General features: G+C 40.9%; 1 protein-coding gene across 5 annotated transcripts in view; it reads right to left on the bottom strand.

Moving 5' to 3' along the window:
- MAGI1 (membrane associated guanylate kinase, WW and PDZ domain containing 1) overlaps positions 1–25574 on the bottom strand; it is a 682664-nt gene that overhangs the window by 131061 nt on the left and 526029 nt on the right. For all 5 annotated transcript variants that reach the window (XM_023510627.1, XM_023510629.1, XM_023510631.1 and 2 more), the window contains exon 3: positions 9304–9423. In XM_023510627.1, coding sequence (XP_023366395.1) covers positions 9304–9423 — 120 coding nt within the window. The remainder of the gene's footprint in view (positions 1–9303; positions 9424–25574) is intronic.

Here is a 25574-nt window from a genome sequence, read left to right as displayed (position 1 = left end):
CAATTAAATTACATAACATGCAGCTTCTGATTCAGTAGGTCAGGTGGGCCTAAGATCCTGAGTGTCAAACAAGTTTGCAGGTGATGCTGATGGTCCATGAGTCACCCTTTGCATAGCAAATGTATACACGGGACAGAGAGAATTCTTCCTCTTTTGTAGATGAGGAACATGGAGGCCCAGAACAGCAGTAACACCTGTCTCAGGGCCACATGGTTAGACTAGGGCAAATGGGAGAGGGGGAGATTTGTCCATCCGCTTCCAGTAGAACAGGCAGGTAACAGCATGACAGGGGTAGTGCACAGCTGGGAATCCAGAGCGCATGTGCTCAGCAAGACTATATCACCCTCAAGGGGACAAAAATTGCCTTTTTTTTTTTTTTTTGAAGGAGCATAAAAACCTTACTCTCTTTAAGTGTGAAGTACAGATATGTACATAGAACCTAAATGCACCGACTTCTGAGGCCCTGAGGCCTCTGATCCTTGTTTACTCACTGAGTACCTGTTCCAGTTGGCTTTGCCTTGTCCCTTCCTGCTCTGATCTCACCAGGCTTCTTTCAGCACCCACCTGCAAACGGTGCCCCCTCCTCATCTCACAGATCTTGCACCTCTTCTTCCTCAGCTTCTCATCCTGGTACTGCCAGCTCAGCCCCAGGGGCACGGCTGTCCTTATCAGCTATTTTATGTACTCAAGCAACCATGTCCCTGTCCTCTGCAGTATTTATCAGGCTGTGTAACTAATCAGTATCTGTCTTCACCCCTACACCTGCCCCATAAGGGCAGGACCACATCTGGCTTTGTGCGCCACTGTGTCCCAAGGCCTCCACGGTGCCAGACACATACCATCACTCCATGATTCATTGCAGAACAAGTGGAGACAGTGCACAGGGCTTCCAGCCTGGGATCCTCCTAAATACCTGTGTTGTGGATCCGGTTTTTAATAACAAGACTCAGGGCACCTTCTTTCCAGTCCATCAGTTACATCCACATCACCACAGAGCTGCACCATTCACTTTGTCACTTACTAGCTCAACAGGTGATGGCATCATTCATAAAACCGCCAGCACCTTCTCTTTACTCTTTCTTTTCTCACCTACCCAACCCTACAAAAATATGATGACATGGACAGAAAGACAAGGCAGTGTCCTATCATGAGAAGTCTGTCCTTGCCAGTGCCATGTGGCTTCAACCATAGGACCAAAGAGGACAATGTAAGTTAATAGTTTAATGACCTGAGCAAGGCAAGGGACCTATCTCGTTTTAGCCTTGGTTTCCACAGTATAAAACAAAGATAAAAGCAGTACCTGCCTAATCGGGTTTTTGTCAAGATCAAATTAGAAAATGTATATAAAGTACTTGGCACTGTGCCTGGCACAGTGCTAGCACATAATAAACGCCAGTAATCTTCAATCATGACCGTTACGGTGGACATCAAACAGCCTTAACACGTACAAGAGTGTACTATCAAAACATAAGTTCAAAGAACAATATTTTAAAAGTTACCTTTGTTGTTTACCTATTAAATCCCACTACCCATACATCTACTTATTCTAATGTTACAGAAAAAAAGTATCAATACGCCCATTTTTTGGTGAAGAAACTGAGATTGATACCATTCATAAATGATGGCTGGCTTTCAGGCACAGACTGTCTGTTTCCAACATTTATATTCTTAACTCCAGGAATCTTTGGGGATCTCAGAACAGGAAATTAAGCAAAACTCCCCTGGCCCCAGATTCCCCACCTTCATAAGCAAAGGGACTGCCAACTGCCGCGCAGATTTCACTTGGTCACTTTCATTACCCACACAGAACACTCCAGGGCAGAGTTTACCAACACAGATTATCACAGCAGACCGCTTCCAGGGCCTGCCAAAGAACAAGGACTCTAGACAGTCTCGTTTTCTTCAAGACAACAAGAATTCCCTTCACCCCTGTTTTGTCTCTCTATCCCAAAAAATATACCAATGGCAGCTGCTTTTTTGCAGACCTTTTAGGAAGCAAAACAATAACATTATTGAATACTGACATTCCCTTCCTAATTAACATGCAGAAATATGCAACCCATAACTCCAATTTGAAATGTCACCCTGGCACTGCACTTCTATGCTGAAGGAAACGTCTGCGTTCACAGTGTATAATTAGCCTCTTCTACCCAGAGGCATTTGTAAAACAGGCATGTTTGGAGCCACCCCCACTGAATAGTTCATCCCTTCTAAACTCTCTTCTAGAGAAGTCCCAAGGGCTAGCTGAGGCAGCAACCTGTCTTACAGAGCGAAAATGTCAACACACACAAAAAAAGGAAGCAAGGCAGAGGGGAGATAGTTCAGCCGATTTATTTTAAACATCATATCAAATAAATTAGCTTAGTGCCACAGTTGGGAAGCTGGTCCGGAGAGGAATGACAGGTCCTTTCTTGGCATCTTTGTCTTGCTTTGATGGTGATTCTGTGACAGAATAAGGAATTGGTTCAAATTGTGAAGTAGAGATCAATGACAAACTCTACTAATAACTTCTATCCCTTGTGCGGGATGAAAGTCAGGTTCCTTCTGCAGCCAGGAAGGGGCTCTTCCCTGTTGGGGGCATATGGAGCTGTCAGTATTATAGCTGGTAGAGGGTGGAACGTTTCATAATGAAACTCCAGTAGCTCCATTACAGTGCTTCTTATTTTAGCAAATTGTTATGGAAAATGTAGTTATGGAAGATAAAACCAGAAGTCATTCTAGGATTATCACCACCTTTCCGTTCTACCTCTCTCTTACAATAACCAATACATTACCAAATCTGGCTTTTTTTTTTATTTTTTGAAACAGAGTCTCACTATGTTGCCCTCAGTAGAGTGCTGTGATGTCACAGCTCATGGCAACCTCAAACTCTTGGGCTCAAGCGATTCTCTTGCCTCAGCCTCCCAAGTAGCTGGGACTACAGGAGCCCCTCACAATACCCGGCTATTTTTGTTTGTTGTAGTTGTCATTGTTGTCTGGCAGGCCTGGGCTGGGTTTGAACCTGCCAGCCCCAGTGTATGTGGCCGACACCCTACCCACTGAGCTACAGTGCTGCCCCAAATCCAGCTTTTAATCACATAAATATTTCTGGATTTAGATGACTCTTCCAACACGACCAATGCATTCAAAAGTTAGCTCCAACAGGGACTGCCAGATAAAATGCAGCACAGAGTCTTCTGTGTTTGTATCTGCTAACTCTAGCAACCTAACTCTGACTCATCTAGCAGATCCCACTTCAATTACTGTTTCTACAGGGACGGCTTTTTCCAGTTCCACAGACACTGGATCTCCCAATACTGGAGTCTCCTTTAAAGACCTTCGCACACTTACTGCTGTATATTTTTCAGATTATTATAACTCACCTTGCCCACTAGATAGTAAGACCCATTAACACAATGATCATATCTGCTTTTGTTCTGCATTTTATCTTTAGTGAGTAAATGAAGGAAAGTACAAACGAGGAACCGAGGCTCTAAAAGAAGCCTCAGTTTTCAGGCAGTAGGGAAAAAATACCACCCCAGATGTGGCTGCAACACTACCGGGCTTTGGTCAGGTGTTGTCTCCAATTCGCTGTAGTGATTTAGACCAATCTCTCTCTGGATCTCAGTTCTGTCATCTGAAGACATGAAACTTACTGTATTTCCAGCTCTAAAATCCTACAACCCTGCCAATCTAAGCCTCAAACAAATATTGGGCCTGAAAGAAAATGTGAAGGTCAATGGGCCTTGAGGTTTTGTTGGTTCTCTCCACTTCTCTGCCATCTCATGTCACAGAATGTACCCACAAAAGAAGATCACCACTCCTCTAACGTCTTCTTTGGGAGCATTCAAAAGCATGACTTTTTTTAAAGGAGCTTAACTCTTTTTTTTTTTGCAGTTTTTGACGGGGGCCAGGCCTCCGGTATATGGGGCCTGCACCCTACTCCTTTGAGCCACAGGTGCCACGTGGAGCTTAACTCTTAAAATAGCTTAGCTTTGTAAAGTCGGCTGGTGAGAAGACAGAAGATCTTGTTAAGCAGGCCCTCACCCTTTCTTTCAGGTTTTATTCGAAAACTACCAAAGGGCAGCCTCCATCATACATACCTACTTAAAATTAAATGGGTGTATATTAAATGAAAATTGATTTAAAATTCAGTTTCTTAATCACAAGAGCTGTGGCTAGGGGCTACCACACTGGACAGCTCAGAGTATTGGACATTTCCAGCCCTGAAGAAAGTCCTGCCTAGACAGCAGTGGCTCTGAAGAAAGCTTTCCCCTCCTTTTCTGGAAGCCATCACTCTAACCATCTCCTGGTTCATCACACTCATGTCCTCTGGATTCAGGCCTGTGGCCCTTGCTGCCTACTTCATGCCTTCCATCAGCTTCACCTCTTCCAGGGAGGGTCTCCCCTGACACTAGGTTAGATGGTACACCCTTGCTCTAGGCTTTCTCTCTCAGAACACTCAGCATTGCCATTAAATTGTTTATATTTAATTTGCCTCAGAAGACTGAGGGGCTACAGACCCTGGGACCCAAGGCCTTTGATGGAAACCCACCTCTATCTCTGCCCCACCAAGCATACTCAACACTGGCATCTCTGGGCCTCAGACTTTTCTTCTGTAAAATGGACACAATAAGTAGTACCCACCTCACAGGCTTGTTAGAAAGATTTCACTCTGAAGGGCACCCAGCACATAGTATATACCTGTGATTTTCAACAGGTATGCCATGGCACACTTGTGTGCCAGGAAAAGATCTTAGCCGTGCCATGAAAATTTTAAAGATAATTAATTAAATTATTTTCAAAAGATGTTCAAAGCACAGTAAGTATATGTTCTTTTTTTTTTCCTTTGATCAACATAATTTAAGTGTTCCACAGAAGTTTAACTACAGGTTCAAGTATGCTGTGAGATAAAAAAAGGTTTAACACTGGTAAATATCCTACAAATGCTAGCAAAAATAAATAACTAAAAAGCACAAGTCCCTTCAAAGGCAGCAGTGCTTTGGCATTCTGTCCCATATATCACACTGGTTACCTTAGGGTAATGCTGGACCCAAAAGAAATGCTGAATAAATATCTGCTGAAATGAACTATATATGAATAAAAGGGTTTATTTTAAAGTTACACTACCACAAATGTACCCTCTAGTTGTAACAGTGAACCAAGAGTTTTGCATAAGGGTGCTCACTGCAGTGCTGTTTATATCATTACCTCCAGAAGGGGAGGAAGAAGATGAGGCAGGGCAACGTCGTAAATGTCCATCCATTTGTATGTTCACACTGTTCAGCACTTATATACAAGAAGTGGGCCAGTGTCCCATATCAGATAATGTGGAAAGATCTCCAAGGTATGTTAGGTGCAATGGGCAAGAATAGAGTGAAGTATGTAATGCATAAACTTTCTGAACACCTGCACTGGGTTCTTTAAAAACGGTTACCTACAGCGAAAGGGGGAAGCAACTTGGATTTAGATAGTTTTATCTAAGTATTTTACTATGGGAATTATTCCATCATATACATTTATTACTTTTACTTAAAAAATTTAAAGTGGCTTGTTTTAAATAGTGCTCTGTGTTATGGTGGTAGACTTTTCCTTATAGGGACCAGGAGAGGTCAAAAGAAAGAAATTTGAGGAGGGAAAAAAGACGGTGACTACTTCCAAAGTAAATAAAGATACTTTACTGGCAAATCTGCTGGTTTCCTGACCAGTAGAGAGGGGGATCCAGGATGGTGGCAATTTCGGACTAGTTGTGTGTATAACAGAAGAGCTAATGCTGACTGAGAGTTTACATGTGTCAGACACTCGGCTAAGCCCTTTCCAGCTATTGTCTCATTTAGTCCTACCTCTGAGGAAGCACTACGATTATCCTTATTTCACCACAGGGAAAATGGAAACAAGGAGTATTAAGTAACTTGCTGGAGGGCACAGAGCTCAATAGCAGAGCGAAGCTGCAGCAGAGCCTCTGTGCTCCTTAGTGTCCACCAGCAGACAGCAGCCACCAGCCACCAGCCACCAGGAAGGGACTAGTGTGGGGCCACAAAGACAGAGTTAGTTTTCTAAAGATTTCTCCTGCCCTAGACCTATCGTGGTATTTAATAAAAGCTCCATTTTGTACCCTGCTTATAAGAGTCAACGTAATGTATTCTGATCAGTTCCTATGAGCCATCTCATACGGCAGGGGACTTTCCCTGCTAAAAGGTCAAAGGCGGAAGAATACTGTACAAATAAGTTACACATGGAAAACATTAATCCCAAGCATAGGAAAATCTGAACTCCAAAATACCCAAGTAACATATGCCAAACCATCGTTTTATATAAGATAGACATTTTCTTTCTTTTTTTTATTTTTGTTGTAGAGACAGAGTCTCACTTTATCGCCCTCAGTAGAGTACCATGGAATCACACAACTCACAGCAACCTCCAACTCCTGGGTTTAGGCGATTCCCCTGCCACAGCCTCCAAAGTAGCTGGGACTATAGGCAATTGCACAATACCCTGCTATTTCTTTTGCTGCAGTTTGGCCGGGGCCAGGTTTAAACCCGCCACCCTTGGTGTATGGGGCTGGCACCCTACCCACTGAGCCACAGGTGCTGCCCCAAATAGACATTTTCTGAAAAATGTTTCACTATTGCTACATCCCAGGAAGTTAGGTTTAAAGTGGGTCATGCCTATAATCCTAGCACTCTGGGAGGCTGAGGCAGGTGGATTGCTTGAGCTCAGGAGTTCTAGACCAGCCTGAGCAGGAGAGAGACCCCTTTTCTACTAAAAATAGAAAAATTACCTAGCTATTGCCACAGGTACCTGTTGTTCCAGCTACTTGGGAGGTGGAGGCAGGAGGATGGGATTATTTGAACCCAGGAGTTTGAGGCTGCTGTGAGCTGATACTGCTACACTCTAGTCTGGGCAATGGAGTGAGATTCAAAAAAAAAAAACAACTAATGGGTTATTTTTCAAGAATATTGAAGATGTTCTTCCTGGGCTTTTCAGGAAAGGTTCACCAGAAAACTGGGCAGGATGTGGCTCCTGCTCTATTATTCTAGAACTGGCTGTACAACCTTGAAAAAGTGGCCTCAACATCCCCATAAAAATTCAGTTATGATAATAGCTACCTCTTTTGCAATAATAAAATTAAATGAGAAAAAGAATTGACCCCACCTACATAAAATTTCTCACATAAACATTTGAATACAGTGAGTTTATTTCCCATCTTCCAAGTTAAACTGTCATCTAAATCACAAGCTTTTCTTATCTGACCCAGTACACTCTTTGTACAACCACTCCCACCCCTAGCCTCTCCAAAATGCAAATGGGTTTTGCATATTAGTGGAGTCAAGCTTCCCAGATGGGCAAAATAACTCATTTCGGATACAGACAATTCATTCTGTGCAAACCAAAGAGGACTTGTACTTGCTCTATTTACTGCTGTTGACTTTTTAGCTCAATTCACATGAACAACACGTGAAAATAACATGTTGACAACATGTTGAAGAAGCTCCCTACACCTGCCTGCAGCCCCGACCTCACCACACTTCCAGACCTTAATAAATCTTGAATCTCCATCCAGCCCATCAGCCACCTAGTCAAATCCCAATATGTATTTCCAGGAAACTACACTAATTGAGAATTAGAAATACTCAAAAACAAACAAAAAAAATCCCAAGTTCAAACACAGGAGTTTGATTAACATCTAAACACTGTCCAACGTACAGTCATGATTTGGAACTGAGCAGTGGGTACAAAGATGAGAAAAGCATCCTCTCTCCCAAAGAATAGCAAACCAGAAACTGCATATCCAAGATCCATGATCACCACTTGACTGGGTTATTATTACATCTTAGCTATAATGTTCCCAATAAAATAATAATCTGCTTTGTATTTACCCTTTGTGTTTAAGTCTAATGTCCCTGTGATTGCCTAATAAATCCAAATGTTAAGACCTTATAAAGAGATATACATAATATCTTGACCAAGTTGATAATTTGACCTAGTTAACAGTATCTTATACCCCTTCTGTTTCAATAATAACACTCCCCAAAGCAAACAATGTATAAACTGTTTTCAGAAAATGCAACTTTTTCCCCCCTACACTTGTCTTTTACCTAGCAATCTCATTTGTGGGGTCTCATACTATGGATATATTTTTCACTTGTGTTAAACGATGTATGTCCATGTTGTTCAAGTTATCAGTGTTTCATAATATTAAAAATTGAAAATCACCCACATATTTATCCAGAGGGCAGTGCTAAATAATTATGATACGCCCATGCAAAGGACTTAGACAGCCATTTAAAAGACAAATGTGAAGTGTTTTCTTACTGAATTGCAAAGACCTATTAGGACATCATATACACTGCCAAATAAAAAGAGCAAGATGCTGAATAGCATGTATTTTATACCACCTTTTGTGTAAAACAGGGAAGATATAAAAACACACAACACACAAGTGTGTATATACCTGTACGTGTTGTATTTACCTAAAAAAACTGCAGAAGAGTGATCAGAAACTAATGACATTGTTTGCAATATTGAATGGAGACTGGGCAGGTAGACTTACAAAGGAGATTACTTGCTAAATATTGCTTTTTTTGTTTGTTTGTTTGTTTGTTTTTTGAGACAAAGTCTCAAGCTGTCGCCTTGGGCACAGTGCCATGGCATCACAGCTCACAGCAACCTCAAACTCTTGGCCACAAGCAATTCTCTTGCCTCAGCCTCCCAAGTAGCTGGGATTACAGGTGCCCACCACAAGGCCTGGCTATTTTTTGGCTGCAGTTGTCATTGTTGCTTAGCAGGCCCAGGCAGGGTTCGAACCTACTACCCTAGGTGTATGTGGCTGGCACCCTGCCAAGTGAGCTACAGGCACTGCCCTAAATACTGTATTTTTAAAATATTTTGCCTTATGAACCATGTGAATGTATTTCCTACTTAAAAAAAACATAAAAGCTAATCAGTGGTAAAAATGACATTCCATTGTTTAAAGAATAAAACAACTCTACTTATAGGGGGTCACATTTGGTGATTAACCATGATTCTTCCTCTTCTTTTTAACACCATATATATCCATATTAAAAAACAAAACATGCACACCTTTAAATTAATAAATCAAAGGAGATAACTCCTAGAGAAAAACAAAAACTATTTTTAAAGAGGTCCACAAAGTCTTATTCCGTGTATGTTGTTATTATTAATCATATTACGGTGAAATGTAATTTCCTGTTACTTGTTTAGACCTCCCTGTTCCACTAAGCATTTTTGCCTAGATGACCCTGGATCCTTGGAAGTGCCCAGGACAGAAGCATCCTCGTGCCGCTGTGCAGGTGAGCTCACCTTCATAGGTCCCGACTTCGAGAAGAGTCCCGCTTTGCTCAAGGTCCAAGAACTCCTTCACAGTCAGAAAGTTATAGTCCACGCCAGGCACTTCTCCTTCTCTTGGAGATCGGGTTGTGCCTACAGCAGAAAACAGAAAGGCAAGAACCATCAGTCAACCCAAACAGGAAGTTCCACATCCAGGTGCAATTAAAATAACCTGTTTAGTAAGCTGGCATACCTGAGAATCTGTTCAGACAGGGACCCAGTAAAAGCCATTTCTTTCTAATACCAGAGCATCCTCATCTCCACCCTCCAGTGCCTGAGACCCTCAAATGAGAAAAACCGAAAACTAAGCACAGCTCGGGTAATCCAGAGACATTTTACCATTTTACCATTTTTTATTCACTGAATAAAAAAAGTGAACTGGATTTTACACAGACAACATTCACAATCAGCAACTTTTAGGACTCGAGTAAATAATCAAAAGTTATCCACCTTAAGCTCAGAGCCTAAGGGCTTTATATTTTTATCACAGGTCTCAAAATTCTTGGGCTCCTCAATATATCCGGCAAGTTTGGATAAAATAAACCCTTTGAAGAGAATGACATCCACTGCATAAACTCGTCACTGGGAAAATGCGATTGCCCAAGATCTGTGGCTGGATATCTCCCAGGAATGAAAATGCTGCTGTTCCTCGTGTAATTAATATGTTTGGTAAAAAGAGGCCACCCATGAGTTCTGACTGGAGAGAAAGGACAGTGAATTTGCTAGAAAATTTTCCCCTGAATTTTAGGTCATCTTCTCAATAGCTAATAAATGTAACAATCCCCCTGTTAAAATATGGAACCTCCAGGCATACAAGTTACCCAGCCCAGGTGCCAGGCTGTGGACCTATCATTTTAGCCCAATGTTAATTGAAAGAGTAGAAGCAATGAGTAGAATGTGGTGTACACATAAACCAAGAAAAGAAAGCATGTAGTGTGTCCTAGGAGCTGAGGTTAGATATGGGAGACCAGAGAAAGAGTGAAACGTGATTTCTACTCCTGCATTCGAGTTAGGGGTATGGTCAGCATAGCTCAGTTTGCAAGGCATTATTACCTATGGTAGTGGTTTAAGGTCCATCTTTTCCTATGTAATAAGGAAGGATTTTTTCCCTATGCCTGTCATATCTTTTTTGAACCTTTTTTTTTTTTTTTTTTTTTTGAGACAGAGCCTCAAGCTGTCCCCCTGGGTAGAGTGCCGTGGCATTACAGCTCACAGCAACCTCCAACTCCTGGGCTCAAGCGAGTCTCCTGCCTCCGCCTCCCAAGTAGCTGGGACCACAGGCGCCCGCCACAACACCCGGCTATTTTTTGGTTGCAGCCGTCATTGTTGTTTGGCGGGTCCGGGCTGGGGATTCGAACCCGCCACCTTAGGTGTACGTGGCTGGCGCCTTAGCCGGTTGAGCTATAGGCGCCGAGCCATCTTTGTTGAACCTTAATGCCACTAAATATCCAACTGCATTGCCGGGCAGATCTCATGCTCCTAACACTGTGAAGTCTCTGATCACTCACCCATGGAACGGCCACATCCACACATCTACTTTGCACATCCATAATTCTCCTAAGTCAGAAACCTTGATGCTTATTGCATATACTTTACTCAGGCTAATACATTTTTATTTTTTTTATTTTTTTAATAATAAATATAAATAGTATTTATTTGTCCATTTAAAAATATTTTTTAGAAAACTACAAAAACTTGTGGCTTAAGGTGCTTAAAATATTTGCTCTCTGGCCTTTTAAAAAACGTTTGTGTCTTAGAAAGCAGTGCCTATGGCTCTTTGTCTACACCTTTTATGGTACCTGGAAATTAATTAATGCATAATGAATATCTCCTGAAAAAGGTGCAAAGCCTTGAGGCCCAGCTAAAAGCCTCTTTCTGTGCTGGAAGGTTCTTTCTGGCACAATAGGGCTAGATAGGGGCTAGGTCAGTTATCCTGTAATATCTCAAGAGTCTACAGGGTCGCAGGATGAAAGCTCTGGAGGAGAGGCACAGGACTCACAAGTCTCAGGTCCATGCTAAGTCCAAGGAGACCTAACCACTTAATCACTCCATCTTCTCATTTTCAAGGAAGAAAAGGATTGGGGATTGGCTAAGACCCTCTCCTCCATTTAGGAGCCAACTGCTTTGGTGAACCTTCAGGCAAAGGCACAACCACTTTCATAAAGCAAAAAGTCCTCTGCTTCTCTATCTTCCCCATCAAACACGGGCTGGGCTAGACCCTGGAGAGGAGCCATAGAGAAGTGTGGAAAAAGATCCACCCTTGCTTCAGACCATCCTTGCCACCAAGGAGCAGGGTATGGGGACAAATTCCATTTCCCGGATAAACTTGACATGATGTGGGTGAGGTGTCAGACAGTATATGCAAACGTACAGAGAGGAGGCAGGCTGCCAAAATCTACCTAAGCTGTGGATTTTTGCTCCTAAGTTGGAGGGTCCTCTGCTCAAAACATATACACTGATCCTTTTTTAAATCTGGTATTCTCTATCAATTCTTAGGCCTAGAAGAGAAAACATTCCCCTCCTTATCCCCTCCCTAATACCAAGGTCCTCGTCTCAGGTTCCATGATCCAAGGAGGGGTTGCCTCTAGTGATGATGATCTGGGCTCTTAATGATGAGCTGGGATCTTAACGCCTGGGACTGAACCAGACTCCAACACTCCCAAGTCCTGAAGGGTTTCCATTAACTGCTCCCAGGAAGCACCAATAAAAGAATTCTCCAGAAAGATGGGCAGGCCTCCTACACCATCCTGTAGGGTATACAGCAGTACCCATACCAGGCCCAGCACCTCAAGCCCGTGGTCCCTGGCTCCTGTTGTACCATCCTCCACTGCCAATGGCTGCTTGAGTGTCAGACACTTGGCATAGAAGTGGGTCATAACGTTCAGCCCTGACTGGCATGCGACCTACGGCAGTCATCCTGTTCCACACAGAAGACTGTCATTGCCTCGCTCACCTGCTCTAGCAACCTTAGTCTAGCGTCTTCTCCAAGGTGCTGTCCTCCTCTTCCTTGAAGCCACCGGGGAAGCCTAGGCGCCCACAGAAGTGCCTCTGCACAGCACTGTGTAGCGTAGCAGGATGTGGTCCTGAGTACATTTTTAAACGCCTCCATTTTTTTAATATCTAAAATCTGAGTCTTTTCATAGCTACTGCTAACTGCCCACAGAATGGCTGTATTACACATATTTGCTTCTCACGCTCAGCATGCTGGAGCTTTATGGTTAAAGAAACCTGTCTCTGTATTGTCCAGAAGTCTCCTCTTACACTGCTTCCTAATTTGTTCCCATTTCTGCCTCCTCTGCCAGATGATAAAAAATCCCTAGAGGGAGTTCACAACTTTTAAATTTACATCTCAAGTGTTAGGCATGGGAAACACAAAGACAGTATCATATTCTGCTGAAGAGAAGGGATCTGGGGTGGGAAATAATGGGTTCATGGTCTGGCTCTCCAATATGTATTCCTAGACCAGGAGTCCAAGCTTCCTCAGCTTCTGTTATTTCTTGGTGTCCTTGTTTACACAATAGGGATAATAATAAGACCATAAGTTTATTGTGTGTACTGAATGAGATAACGATCCTTTTAGAGGGCTTAGCTCAATTATTGTTATTAGATTTCATAGTTTATTAGAATAAAATGGGTTGATTGAATCTCACAGTTCAAATTCCACTACAATAATCTGAATCATCATATATATATGTGTGTGTGTGTGTACGTGTCATTAGAAATCATATTTATTTCATAAATATTCACAGAGGCCCTAATACTTGCTAAGCATTAATCTAGATACTGGGGCAACATGAGTTAGCAAAACAAACCTCTTACCCTTAATAGAATTTCTATTTTACAGTGAGATAAAGAAAATAAATACATATGTGAGTACATACAGCATATAATTTCAAACAGAAATAGTTCTTCTTTGGGTTAAAGGACTAGGAAGTATTAGAGCACTGTAGATTAAAGGGTTAGACAGCATCTGGGAAGGAGGCGGCAAGGTGAGAAGTTGAGAAGCGATGAGACAGGTGACCAGGAAAAGTTTGGCTCCCACCAAGGTGAGGAGGAATGCAGCCCAGGCAGAGGGAAGGCCAAGGGCTCTGATGTGAGAACACATTTGGCAGGTTGGAAGAAGGACCAAAAAAAAAGGCAAGCATAATTATAGCAGAGTGATGAAAAAGAGTGATGAAATGAAGAGCCCAGATTATGTAGGCCACAGAAACACTTCATATTTTATTCTAAGAATGCTGAGATACACTTAGAATGGTGTTAAGCAAGGTGGTGCCTGGATCCAATTTTCATTTTTAAGAGATCTTTGGCTTTATAGAGAACAGGCTGTAGGCAGAGGTGGGCAAGAAGAGAAACCAGGAGACCAGTTAGGTGGCTATCACAGTGTTTGGAAGAGGGCTCCGCAGGGCGTAAACTGCAATAGTAGGGTGGACGTTTAAGAAGCAGTCAGATTTCTATTATATGGCTGTACTACAGTCCACAGGATAGATGTATTTAAAAAATGTCAACTTGTCACCCCACACTAGGTCCACATTTTCAAGACAGAATAGAACTTGCTGATGGATTGGATGTAGTATGTAAGAACAGAAGAAGAAACTTGTAAATACTACTTTTTTTTTAAACTTGGGCAAATGGGTTGTACCATCCATAGTATGAGATGGAGAAGACTGGGGGAAATTATTTTGGGGCAGGGAACATCAAGAGTTTACTTTTGGGCTCGGCGCCTATAGCTCAACCGGCTAAGGCGCCAGCCACGTACACCTAAGGTGGCGGGTTCGAATCCCCAGCCCGGACCCGCCAAACAACAATGATGGCTGCAACCAAAAAATAGCCGGGCGTTGTGGCGGGCGCTTGTGGTCCCAGCTACTTGGGAGGTGGAGGCAGGAGACTCGCTTGAGCCCTGGAGTTGGAGGTTGCTGTGAGCTGTAATGCCACGGCACTCTGCCCAGGGGGACAGCTTGAGGCTCTGTCTCAAAAAAAAAAAAAAAAAGAGTTTACTTTTGGACATGTTAACTCTGAGATATCTCAGTACCTTCAGATATAACAGTACCTGTTAAGTCTGACATCAGAGTGGAGGGTGGAACATAAACTTTATATAACAGGAGTGGATTGGTTGATCAGTAAACATTTGAAGGCAGGAAACAGAGAAGAGCAGAAAAATAAGCGCAGCAGGTGGGGGAGGGGGGTGTAGCTTTGGATTAAACACCAAGACCTAACTTTTAGAAGCTGGAAATGGGAGGAAGATGCTCAGAGACTAACAAGCCGCAGCCAGTAAGGCAGAGGCAAAGGAGGAGGTTGTGATGTCTTGGAGCCAAGTGAAAAAGCTGTTCAAGCAGCTACTTGTAAAACACAAACAGTCTACATCATACTGGGAAATTCCAGTGCCGTGCAAGAATAGAACCTCTTTGAAACTTGCTGTGAAAGGATCTGTCCTAAATATGTTCTGTATGGCAACTGACACACGCAGCCTCCATACCAAAGTTCCACTAACTTAATCCATTATAAAACAAATGAGGATAACATAAAGCCAAACAAAAAATGTGTTGCATTTTGAAAGTCTTCCTAAACCAGACGGTGTTAGATTTTTATTCCTCCCCGTCATCTTTGTCATTTCTTTCTTTCAATGGTGTTTTCAGATGCAACTTGTCGGATACACCACAAAAAGACTGGGTCTTCATTTTCCTAAAAGGATATAAAATAATCAAGAAGTTCAAAATTTCTTGATTTTTAGAGGAAAAATAAAAATAAGCAGATACCACGTTTTCCCTATAAATAAATATGCTTAAAATAGCCTTTGAGCTGCAGGGGAAGTGGGTGGGTGGGTAAGTCTCCACCCACAAAACCTTCAGGGTTTATTACCCAGACAAAACCTTTCCAGGCTGCAGGCTAGCAGGACGTTTACCCAGTTATCCTCTAAGCAACTGCCCTGGGTCTGAGCCAGCCTGACCAGGCTCCATTCAGCAACGCTGTGGAGAAAAGGACCCAGGGAGGGGACCCCGCCTTCTCTTTTCCTGTAGCAGAATGACGGGCTGCCGGCTGGACACACGCCTGGCAGATGGCATTTCAAAGGGTTTTCAGGAGCCATCTGGGGTGGGTACAATTATTACAAACCACGCTTCTAACAAAGCCAGAAGGGTTACTTCCTGACAGAAGAAGAGTAAAACAAATTCTACCATGTTTCTCAGGGACAGCATATTAAAAAAAAAAAAAAGCCACCAGGCTGACAAACAGGAGTTTTCCTCAGCCTACAATACTGCCTTCTGTTTGTCTGGAAATTGGGCCAACAATTAGCTTTAAGCTAATAAACACAGTGCCTCCCCCTCCCCCTTGCAAAAGAAAAAAAAAAGATTATCAAACACTGGGAAGAGAATAATAGCTTCCATTTCTTGGATTACTTATGTCCCAGGCAAGACATAAGCAATCAATCAATAATTAATCTTCACAGGAAACATGGAAATAAGAGTTATTATCGTTCTCATTTTATTGATGAGGAAGCTCAGACTCAGGGATGTAAAGTAACCTGCCCAAGGTCACGTAACAAGTAAGCTGGGCTCAGCCATGACTTGAACGCAGTCTGGCTGTAGCATTCCTCATTCTAAATCATTGTAGTCCAATAGAACTTGATGGAAATGCTCCTTATCTGTGCTGTGCTACATGTTGCTATTGAAAAGTGGCCAGTAAGTATGCTAAGAAGTGAATTTTTAATTTTATTTAATTTTAATTACTTTGAATCTAAATAGCCACAAGGTGGCTAGTGGCAACTGGATTGGCCAATACGGCTCTGAAACAATGGGGGTATTTGAGTTGCTGTGCTCCGTTATGTTCGGTACCATCCCCCAAAGCACTTTTAGCTCTCAAAATAAAAACAAGAAACATACATTAAGCAGCAAGACCTCCTGAACTGATTAGAGAAAATCTTTCTTTTAAAAAAACTCTTCCATGCTTTGAAAAAGGCTCTATTCAAATTCTATGTTTTGTCCTAAAAATCCTATTTAGTTCCTATTGGTTGTGGTCCCTCAGAAAAAAAATCTCTGTAGATATTTGTGGTAACAGGGTTTGTAGCAAACAATAAGAAAGCCATAACAAAAGCAGCCTTCAAGAAAAAAAAATGAGTGTCCATAGATGAGGGAATGATTGAATGAAATGTGCTCTGTCTACCCTCAGGAAAATGTCTTAGCTATGTAATGGTGAATGGTAAAGAATGAATGATTAGATCTATACCCAGATGCTAGAATGAATGCTTATCATGTGCATCAAAATGGTGCAAAGAAGTTAGGAGTAAGATACAAAAGATCACTAAATTTCACTGAGAAATAGGAAAGAGAAGCCCCATATGTGTTACGTGTTTTATGAGCTCATATTCACATAGTTGAACGGGTAGAAAAACACTAAAGCCACCCATAAAAAACACAGCCTCGGGAAGGTGGCTTCAGAAACAGAAGAGATGAAATGGTCACTCCTTTCTTTAAATACTGTCCATATTCTGAATTGCCATATTGTACCAATGGGGATGTAGTTGCTCTGGCATTTTATAAAGTGAATAAAATAATTACTTAAGAAATTTTAAGACCTGATTCTACTCAAATATCTTCAATACCTACATTCTACTCAAATATCTTCAATATTAACTTAGTCCTTGCAAAAACGTGCCAAAGAATTATAGGCTCCATACGAACAGCATGTACTAAGTTTTCCCATATCAGAGAAAGCCACTGTCAAGGTCAGTAATAGGTGCTTTTAGCTAGGAACAGGAATATATTACAGGTAAAGTTCAAGAGATGGTGGTGTTATTTTTCTACTCCATTTTGTATTTAAACATCAAACTGTTCATCACTTAAACAGAGTCCTTTTTAAACGATGAAGTACCAATAAGATTTGTACCAGAATAGTGAACACCACCAACCCTTTCCACACTAGATCATAACTTAATTAATTAATTTGAGCTATGCCCTACTGAGTGTCTCAGAATGAATTAGCAATGCCCCCACAGTTCGCCCAGCAGAGCTTAAGTGTCTACTTGCTTCTTATGCACATTTTACGGTACATAAACTTTTAGTGTACCTGGCTTCAGTGACCCTCGCTGAGGAAATCAGAAAGTGACCTTCCTTCTCCACAAACCATAGCTAGAGAAAGGAAACTGGACTGACAGCTCATTTTCTCTCTCTTCTTATTCTAGAAATTCTCTTGAAATATACAGTCAGTGCAGCACAAACATCTCAGTGGTGCAACACTGATGAGCCATTGCCTACTGCTTCATGTCCCCAATACCATCAGGTTTTAGGACAAGCCACTGATGTTGAGCTCTCACTCAGCAACTGCCCGGAGTCTCCAGGCCAGATTGTTAATAAGGAAATCATTGCCTCCCTGAGATTAAACTGTCAATACTCAGCAATAGCATCTGTTGTTAAATTAATGTAGGTCCTGCTTATCAAAATCTAATGAGATGTCAAAAAATTAGAGTCACCACAACTACCTCTACGCTAAGGACAGATTATCATTTTCTACTATAACACAATCATCTGCATTTGGTAAATATCAGAATAAATTCCTGCTGTTCCTTCTTTAGTTGATGGATATGGGGGGCACAGTAGAATATGTTGGTCTCCCCAAATTCATTATTCACTTACCTATCCCTCACACAATGTTGCCATATCTGAGAACCAGCAGTCACATTCACTTAACATCATATCCTTCAAATCAAATTGCTTAAAAAATATATATATATTTTCACGTAAAAAGGAAATACTTAACTGTCAGATACTCATTAGAATGATTTTAAAAATTTTTTTACAACATGAAATGCTGGGAAAAATAGGGAGCAAGTAGAACTCCCATATCTTGTTGGTAAGAATGCAAAATGGTATATTTGGAAAAAGAGTTTGGCAGCTGGTTAAAAAGTTAATATAAATTTACCAGATAACCTAACAATCTCACTCCTACAGATTTATCCCAAAGTAATGAAAACTTATGTTCATACAAAGGTTTAATAGCTTTATGTATGTTTCCCCTATCATAAATAGGCATTAAAAATAAATGCAACGAAAATTAACTGAAGCCATTTCATTTTATCTGGAACCTAAGACTCTGAGCTTGAGGTCTAAATTCTCATTATTGCGAAGGGACATTAACAAATATAAGAAAGGAATTAGAGACCTATTAGCACCAACTTGAGACTTTCTACCTAATATAATTATAAGGATTTGTCTCAGTCAGTTTGGGTTACTGCTAAAGAATACCACAGACTGTGTGGCTTAAACGTTTCTCATTCACAGTTCTGGAGGCTAGAAGTCCAACATCAAAGTTTGGGGAGATTTATTGCCTGCTGAGGCCCCTCTTCCCGGTCTACAGATACCTCCCTTTTTTGATGTATCATATGACAGAAAGTGAGAGCTTTCACGTCTCTTCCTCTTTTAACAGGGGCATTAATTCCACCATTATCATTCTACCTAACCCTAATTACCTCCCAAAGGAGTTACCCTCCAAATACCAACACAGTGAGAGTTGGGGACCCAGAGGGGACATAGTGCAGAAGATGTACACCACAGGATAAGGCGAATTGGGCACGGTAGCCATGGAAGGGCTGGAAAAAAAAAATCTATGTCTTAGTCTCATTATTATTTGGCAGTTGGGGGGTATGGTGGGAAAGAGGGGTGAAAATCCATGACAACAGTATTCCCAGATGTCACAGATCTCTGTGGACTCACAATGGTTACAGCAAAAAATGTGACTTAAACTGTTAGTATCATTGAGCAGCACTCCCCCAGCCCCCTGGCCCAGGAGTGCTATGCCTTCCAAAGAACAAAACTGAGAAGGTAAGGTCCCTGTCTTCAGAGAGTTTGGAATCTGACTGGGTCTGTGTCCAGTGTGAACTGATGCCTCATTATGAATGGGATAGCAACTTAAAGGAACTTGACTGATTATATCACCATAGCACACTATTAAATAAACACAGATAAAGGCCCACCGAATCCTAGTGGATAAGGGGAAGGTGTTGAGTTTTTTAAAGCTCTGTATGTGGTGATCAACAAATCACTCCTTCACTTCACAAGAAAGAAGGTCACCAAGGACAACACAGACTCCTTCTAGGAGTACCATTTTAACAAAGATCAAAAGCAGTAGCCTCATTTTTTTCTATCCCAGGACTTAACATGGAACAGTCAGTCATTATGGAATATTGCCAAGTTGCTTAACAGCAGGTGTGTAAAGACAATGATTTCATCCCAGCAACAGACAGTCCCCATGCTTGGGGTCAGCAGACATGCTCAGGTCGCTTTCCTGCACATAGGAACACCATGTGTGACAACGGCACAGAAATCTCATTAGTAAGTCACACCTAAAACCATTGAAATAAATTAAGCACTTGGCATTTACTCCATTGTGCTAATGATTTGGAAGAGTAGCCAGAGATTCGAAGCATCCGATCCGGGTTCATGAGCTTATTTCCAGCTCTTCTCTCCACAACTGTGACTTGGGATGAACTAGAAAATATTTTGATGCTGAATCCAAGAAGTTTAACAGGAACAATTCAAACTGCTGATAAGTCCTCTCTCCGGAAATCAGTTGCCCTCAGTGAAGTATGAACATGTTATCTTTCAAGAAGATCCATATTATGTCAAGGGAAAATGCAGACTCTGTAGCCTGCTGAATGATACCATGATACAAAAACAAGGTTTATAATTGCTTACAGCAAGCAAACAGCTCCCAATAAAAAACAAAGGCAGCAGCTCAACAGGAAAGAGCTGGTATAAGAGGAATGGGGCTTGTTCCATATGTGACTGACCCACACAATTCCTTTCTATGCATTTAATATCCTTATCTGTAAAAGAGAAAGGATAACCGATGCCCTCACTGCCCTACAGAATGACTGTCACATACAAATCAACTCATGTGCAAGCACACAAAGCCTTCCGCAAATTTAAAGCATCGAAAAATTGTATTTGCTTAAAAATCTGTATTTAGGCCAATATTTGCACATTATATGAGTTACTTCATTTAATCCTTGCAATGACCCTATAAAACAGGTAATATTATTATCCCTGAATCACAGATGAGAAAACACGCAGAGAGAATGATACAATTTGCCAGAAATTACACAGCTGGTGAGTGGCCAGGGCCAGGATTTGAACCTTGGATTTCACTGCCGCAGGGCAGTGAGAGCTTCTGCACACAAAGGAGACACCGTGGGAGAGAGGACAGGTAAGTGGAGGAAAGAGGGCAGCTGTGTTTCCACAGATGTACACCCAAGGTTGAGTAAATCAGCCCTGTCCTCAGCAAGGAAAAGGAAGGGGGAGCTGGTCCGGTGGATGGTGGGGCAAAAGAAAGTGGATAAAGCCCTTCCCCAGGACTTCCTCGATTCCAAACCTAAGCTCCCGGGAACTGTGTCCTACTGTCTCCTAGCCAGAATACTGAGGTCACTGGAGTAGAACCATAAAACAAGAAAGACAAGTAATAACTTGAACCTGAATATTAACCGTTCTTCCTCTTTTTGTGGGGAAAACAACTTTGACATGTACAAACTCCTGGAAACCCCATGTTCATTAAAAAACAGAAGTGTGAAAATTCTCAAGCTGTCATTGATTCATTTCAAATAATATTCAAAAGCATTCAAGAAAGAAAGGATAAGAATCCTCAACATTAGATACAGGCTTATCAAAAATTAACTTTTGGGCTTGACACCCATAGCTCAGTGAGTAGGGAGCTGGTCACATACACTGAGGTTGGTGGGTTCAAGCCCAGCCCAGACCTGCTACACAACAATGACAAATGCAACCAAAAAATAGCCACGCGTTGTGGTGAGCACCTGTAGTCTCAGCTATTCAGGAGGCTGAGGCAAGAGAATCGCTTGAGCACAAGAGTTTGAGGTTGCGGTGAGTTGTGACACCACAGCACTCTACTGAGGGCGACACAGTTAGACTCTGTCTCAAAAAAAAAAAAAAGAAAGAAAGAAAGAAAGAAAGAACAAGAAAAAAAAAAGAAAAAAGAAATCAACTTTCGAAGATTACCTGGAGGAGTTTTTATTCCCAGAGGAATACAGAATCACTAATGGCACACCTTAGCACTAAGTGTTATCTATAATCAAAGGGGATTAGATCAAATAGACTTTCTCCACTGTAACAGGTAATAGTTTAACTTTCTCTTAATTAATTACAGCAACTATTTGTATAAAATGGAACAAACTAATTCCAATGATTTCAACCAGATTATTTCCAAAAGCATATTAAAGAAAATTATTTTTTTGTGAAAAGTTGTGACTAGTAAAGAACATCAAGTTTCTACAAATTAGGTGACTTTGCTGAATGTTTCTAATATTTAGCAACTTTTTCTCAGTTAAGAAAAAAATTGGGAGTGACTGCTAATGGCAACATAGTTTCTTATGGGAATAATGAAACTGTTCTAAGATTAGATGATTGCAATGGTGGCACAGTTCTATGAACATAATAAAACCCAGTGAATTGTACACTTTACAGTGATGAATTTCACAGTGTGTAAATTGTGTATCAACAAAGCTCTTAAAAATAATATTACACTATAGAGATGCAGAGATAGGTACAAAGTGGCTTCTGCTCTCATGGACGTTGTAATTTAGTAATGGAACTGTTACATTTCCATAAATAGTAATACCTGGTATAATTCACTCTTCATCAATTTAACAGCTGCTTCCATTACTTCTCCCAATATAAGAAACCAGAGCACAAGTGTGAGATTAGAAATCACTGACCATGTTATATGACTTTTGTAAAAACTGTAGTGACCTGGAGTTCTTCTCGAATGGAACTGTAGAGAAATTATTATATGTGTAACATCTAAAATCAGACTTGGTGAGTGCAAATCTCAGTTTTGGTATTTATGAATGAACTATGTAATCATAGCCAAATTAAACATCACAGGCCTTGGTTTCCTCATCTTTAAAACAGGAATAATAACAACACATGCCTCATGAGTTTGTGTGAGGATTGCATAAAACAATACTCACAGCATGCTCAGCCTGGTCATAATACCAGGCTGAGCATTCAATAAATGTCAGCCATGATGATGGCAGCATCAGCCCATCACCCCCCAACACTCTTTGCTTCTAAAGAGCACTGCTTATGGAAAAAGGAAGAGTACTTAGCTATTGACCATTTACTACAGGGCTAACAAAGAGCATGGGTTTTCTGTAAATAATGCCTAATTTAATTCTTCTAAGAAGGATCTATTTTCCCACAATTTCCCATCCTTAATCACCATTTTAAAACTCTCTCACACAAAAATGTACATAACTCGCAACCACAACTCTTTGGATTGCCTTTCAATAAGAAATCACAAATTAACATCATTTTGGTTCATCCTTTGTCATTCAGCACTGGCATCAATCCATAAGAAATGCCTATTTATTAGAATAAAATGTCTCAATTTCCCTAATTCCATATTAACCACATTACTCTTCACATGATCACATTTTTCTAATTGCATGAATGTAATATTTATTAAATAAATACTATATAACTAGATAAAAAAGAGAAATCAATTTGTATCTACTACCAAGGCAGAGCTATTCAAGCTGAGCAAGGTGGCTCATGCCTGTAGTCCCAGATACTCAAGAGCTGGAGTGGGAGAAGCACTTCATCCCAGGCAATTCAAAGCCAGACTGGCCAACACAGTGAAACTAATAATAAATAATAAGAGCAATTCAAACCAGATATAAGTAAAAATGAATTCACGCTGATCTGATAAATACATTAACATATGCATATGTTCCCAGTTGACCTAGACATGAGAGTTCTTGGAATTTTTTCAAGAGTATGTGGCCAAATACTCGTGGATATGTAGATTTTATTTTGAACCCCATCATGGGTACATACTGCTATGTCACAGTAAACAAAAGGGAGCTGAAAAAAAAAAAAAAGGGAAAAAGGCCAGGCACGGAGGCTCATGCCTGTAATCCTAGCACTCTGAGAGGCTGAGGCAGGTGGATAGCTTGAGCTCACCACTTTGAGACTAGCCTGAGCAGAAGCAAGACCCCGCCTCTACTAAAATAGAAAAACAGAGGCAAGAGGATGGCTTGAGCCCAAGAGTTGGAGGTTGCTGTGCACTATAACACCATGGCACTCTACCCAGGGTTGTAGCTTGAGACTCTGTCTCAAAAAATAAATAAGTAAATAAATAAAAGGGAGAACAGTGTATAGTGTGGGATATGACAAGTTGAAAGAATACAGAAGGGTTAGTTATAACATTAAGCCCACCAAAAAAGGAAGAACTACAGTCTTAATTGTGTATGGTATTTACAGCATCAAAGACAACAGTGGGAACTGTAAAACTGCTACGCAGACAGAAGGATGGAGTTGAAGAAGTGCTAAGAATAAAGCATAAAAACTGAGTATTTCTTTTCATTTTGTAACACGTGCTTTTTACCCCCTCTTATTTATACTGGCGTTTACCTTAAAAAGGCTTTAGAATTGGCACCAAAACCTCTAACTCAAAACGTGTCTCATGAGCACAGTCTGAGAAACATGAGCATGTGAACACCACGTATGGATGGCTTCTCAGACAGCTGAACTCCTCCTGGGACTCTGCTGTGGTTCATAATCCACTTATGTCTTTTCTCCCATAGAGGACAACATCAGCAGATTCTCAGAAAATCAAATCACAGCCTTGACTCCCTGCCCCCATCCATTTCCTTATCTAATGCTTGCCAATAATCTCTATAACTATAAATAACCCCAAAATATATGAACTCTGAGAGACTGCACATGATCTAGACACAGTCAATTAACAGTTATTGTCCTCATGTCAGTAAGTTCTTGTCTCAATGGGCGTTTACGTTCTCACATAATACAGTCCTTCTCTGGCCAGCCTATAGCTCATTGTATGTACATACACTGTACATTGTATGTATCAGAGAGTGCATAGGCTACACTCTCTAGAGCAGTAGTTCTCAACCTTCCTAATGCCGTGACCCTTTAATGCAGTTCCTCATGTTGTGGTGATCCCCAACCACAAAATTATTTTCATTGCTGCTTCATAACTATAATTTTGCTACTGTTATGAATCATAATGTAAATATATGATATGCAAGATGTATTTTCATTGGTCACGACTCACAGATTGAGAACCGCTGCTCTAGATAGATGAGTCATATAAATTATTATTTTTCAGTCTTGCTGTTAAACCAAATTACGTAGCTTTTAAAAGTGAGGATTTTTTAAAACCCCAGTTACTAATGCTTCTAAACATTTGCATGGAAAATGAAGGCAGTGTGGAAGAGAAGCCTGTGCAGACATGATAAACCAAAACTCTAGTCTTCACCCATACTGATTCTTTAAAAAGTTCTTTCCTTAGAATATTAAATGAAGTATCAAAGGTATTCTCAGAAAATTAGTGGCCAGTGCTAAAAAAAATAAAATCAAGCAGAAGTCTTTATTAGTATGTTACTTTGAATAATTATTACATAAAGACAATAAATTCTTCTATAGATTCTATTAGAAATTGGTTCTTTTTGAAATAAGCCTTATTTCAGAAATGTCAGCTGAGTGCTTTGCCTTCTAAGATGGTTACATCATTTTAAGCCTACAAGAGTCTCATTAATCCAAGAATGCAAATTATGCACTTGTCATCTGTTAAAACTCAATGTGAGTCCAGATAAAATCCAATTGATAATCAAATGGATCTTTGTTTTGATGTGTAAATAATCTACTCTTAAAAAATTAAGTTTTGTTTTTGTGTTTTGTTTCACCACTTATTAATTAGACGTCTTTACCACGAGATGGTCATTCTTGTCAAAAGCACCTGCTGACCAAGGGCAAAGAGAGGGCAGAGGCAATCTTCATTTCTTCCACTGGGCAGCAGGGTATGACTGCCATTAGCTTCCTGTCATCTGGTGAAGCCATGGTGATGTGATAGATGATCCTGGAGCTATTACAAGAAGCATTCACTGGATACTTGCCTTTTAACCTATTTACTTAGCACCTGTGCCCTCATCTTCTAGGAAACCTACATTTTTGCCCAGAGGGAAATAAAAGGTCAAAGAGTTTAATAAATCTAAAAGCTACTGCCCTGGCCTCCCATGGGTTTGGCTTTTCAAAACAAACAAAAAAGGGTATTTAAATGAACCAGCTGGGAAATCCAGAGAGCTGCCAATCTCAACATGAAATATATCTATGTTACGTCTGAAAAAGAGTATAAGAAATTAAAGGCTCTGCACCTGTGGCTCAAGTGGCTAAGTCACCAGCCACATACACCTAAGGTAGCAGGCTTGAAACCAGCCCAGA

The sequence above is a fragment of the Otolemur garnettii genome, unplaced genomic scaffold (assembly GCF_000181295.1).
Source record: "Otolemur garnettii isolate 467f Iridium unplaced genomic scaffold, OtoGar3 scaffold00015, whole genome shotgun sequence".
NCBI lineage: Eukaryota > Metazoa > Chordata > Mammalia > Primates > Galagidae > Otolemur > Otolemur garnettii.
The sequence above is the reverse complement of the archived record's forward strand: the minus strand, read 5'-3'. Positions and strand labels throughout refer to the sequence as shown.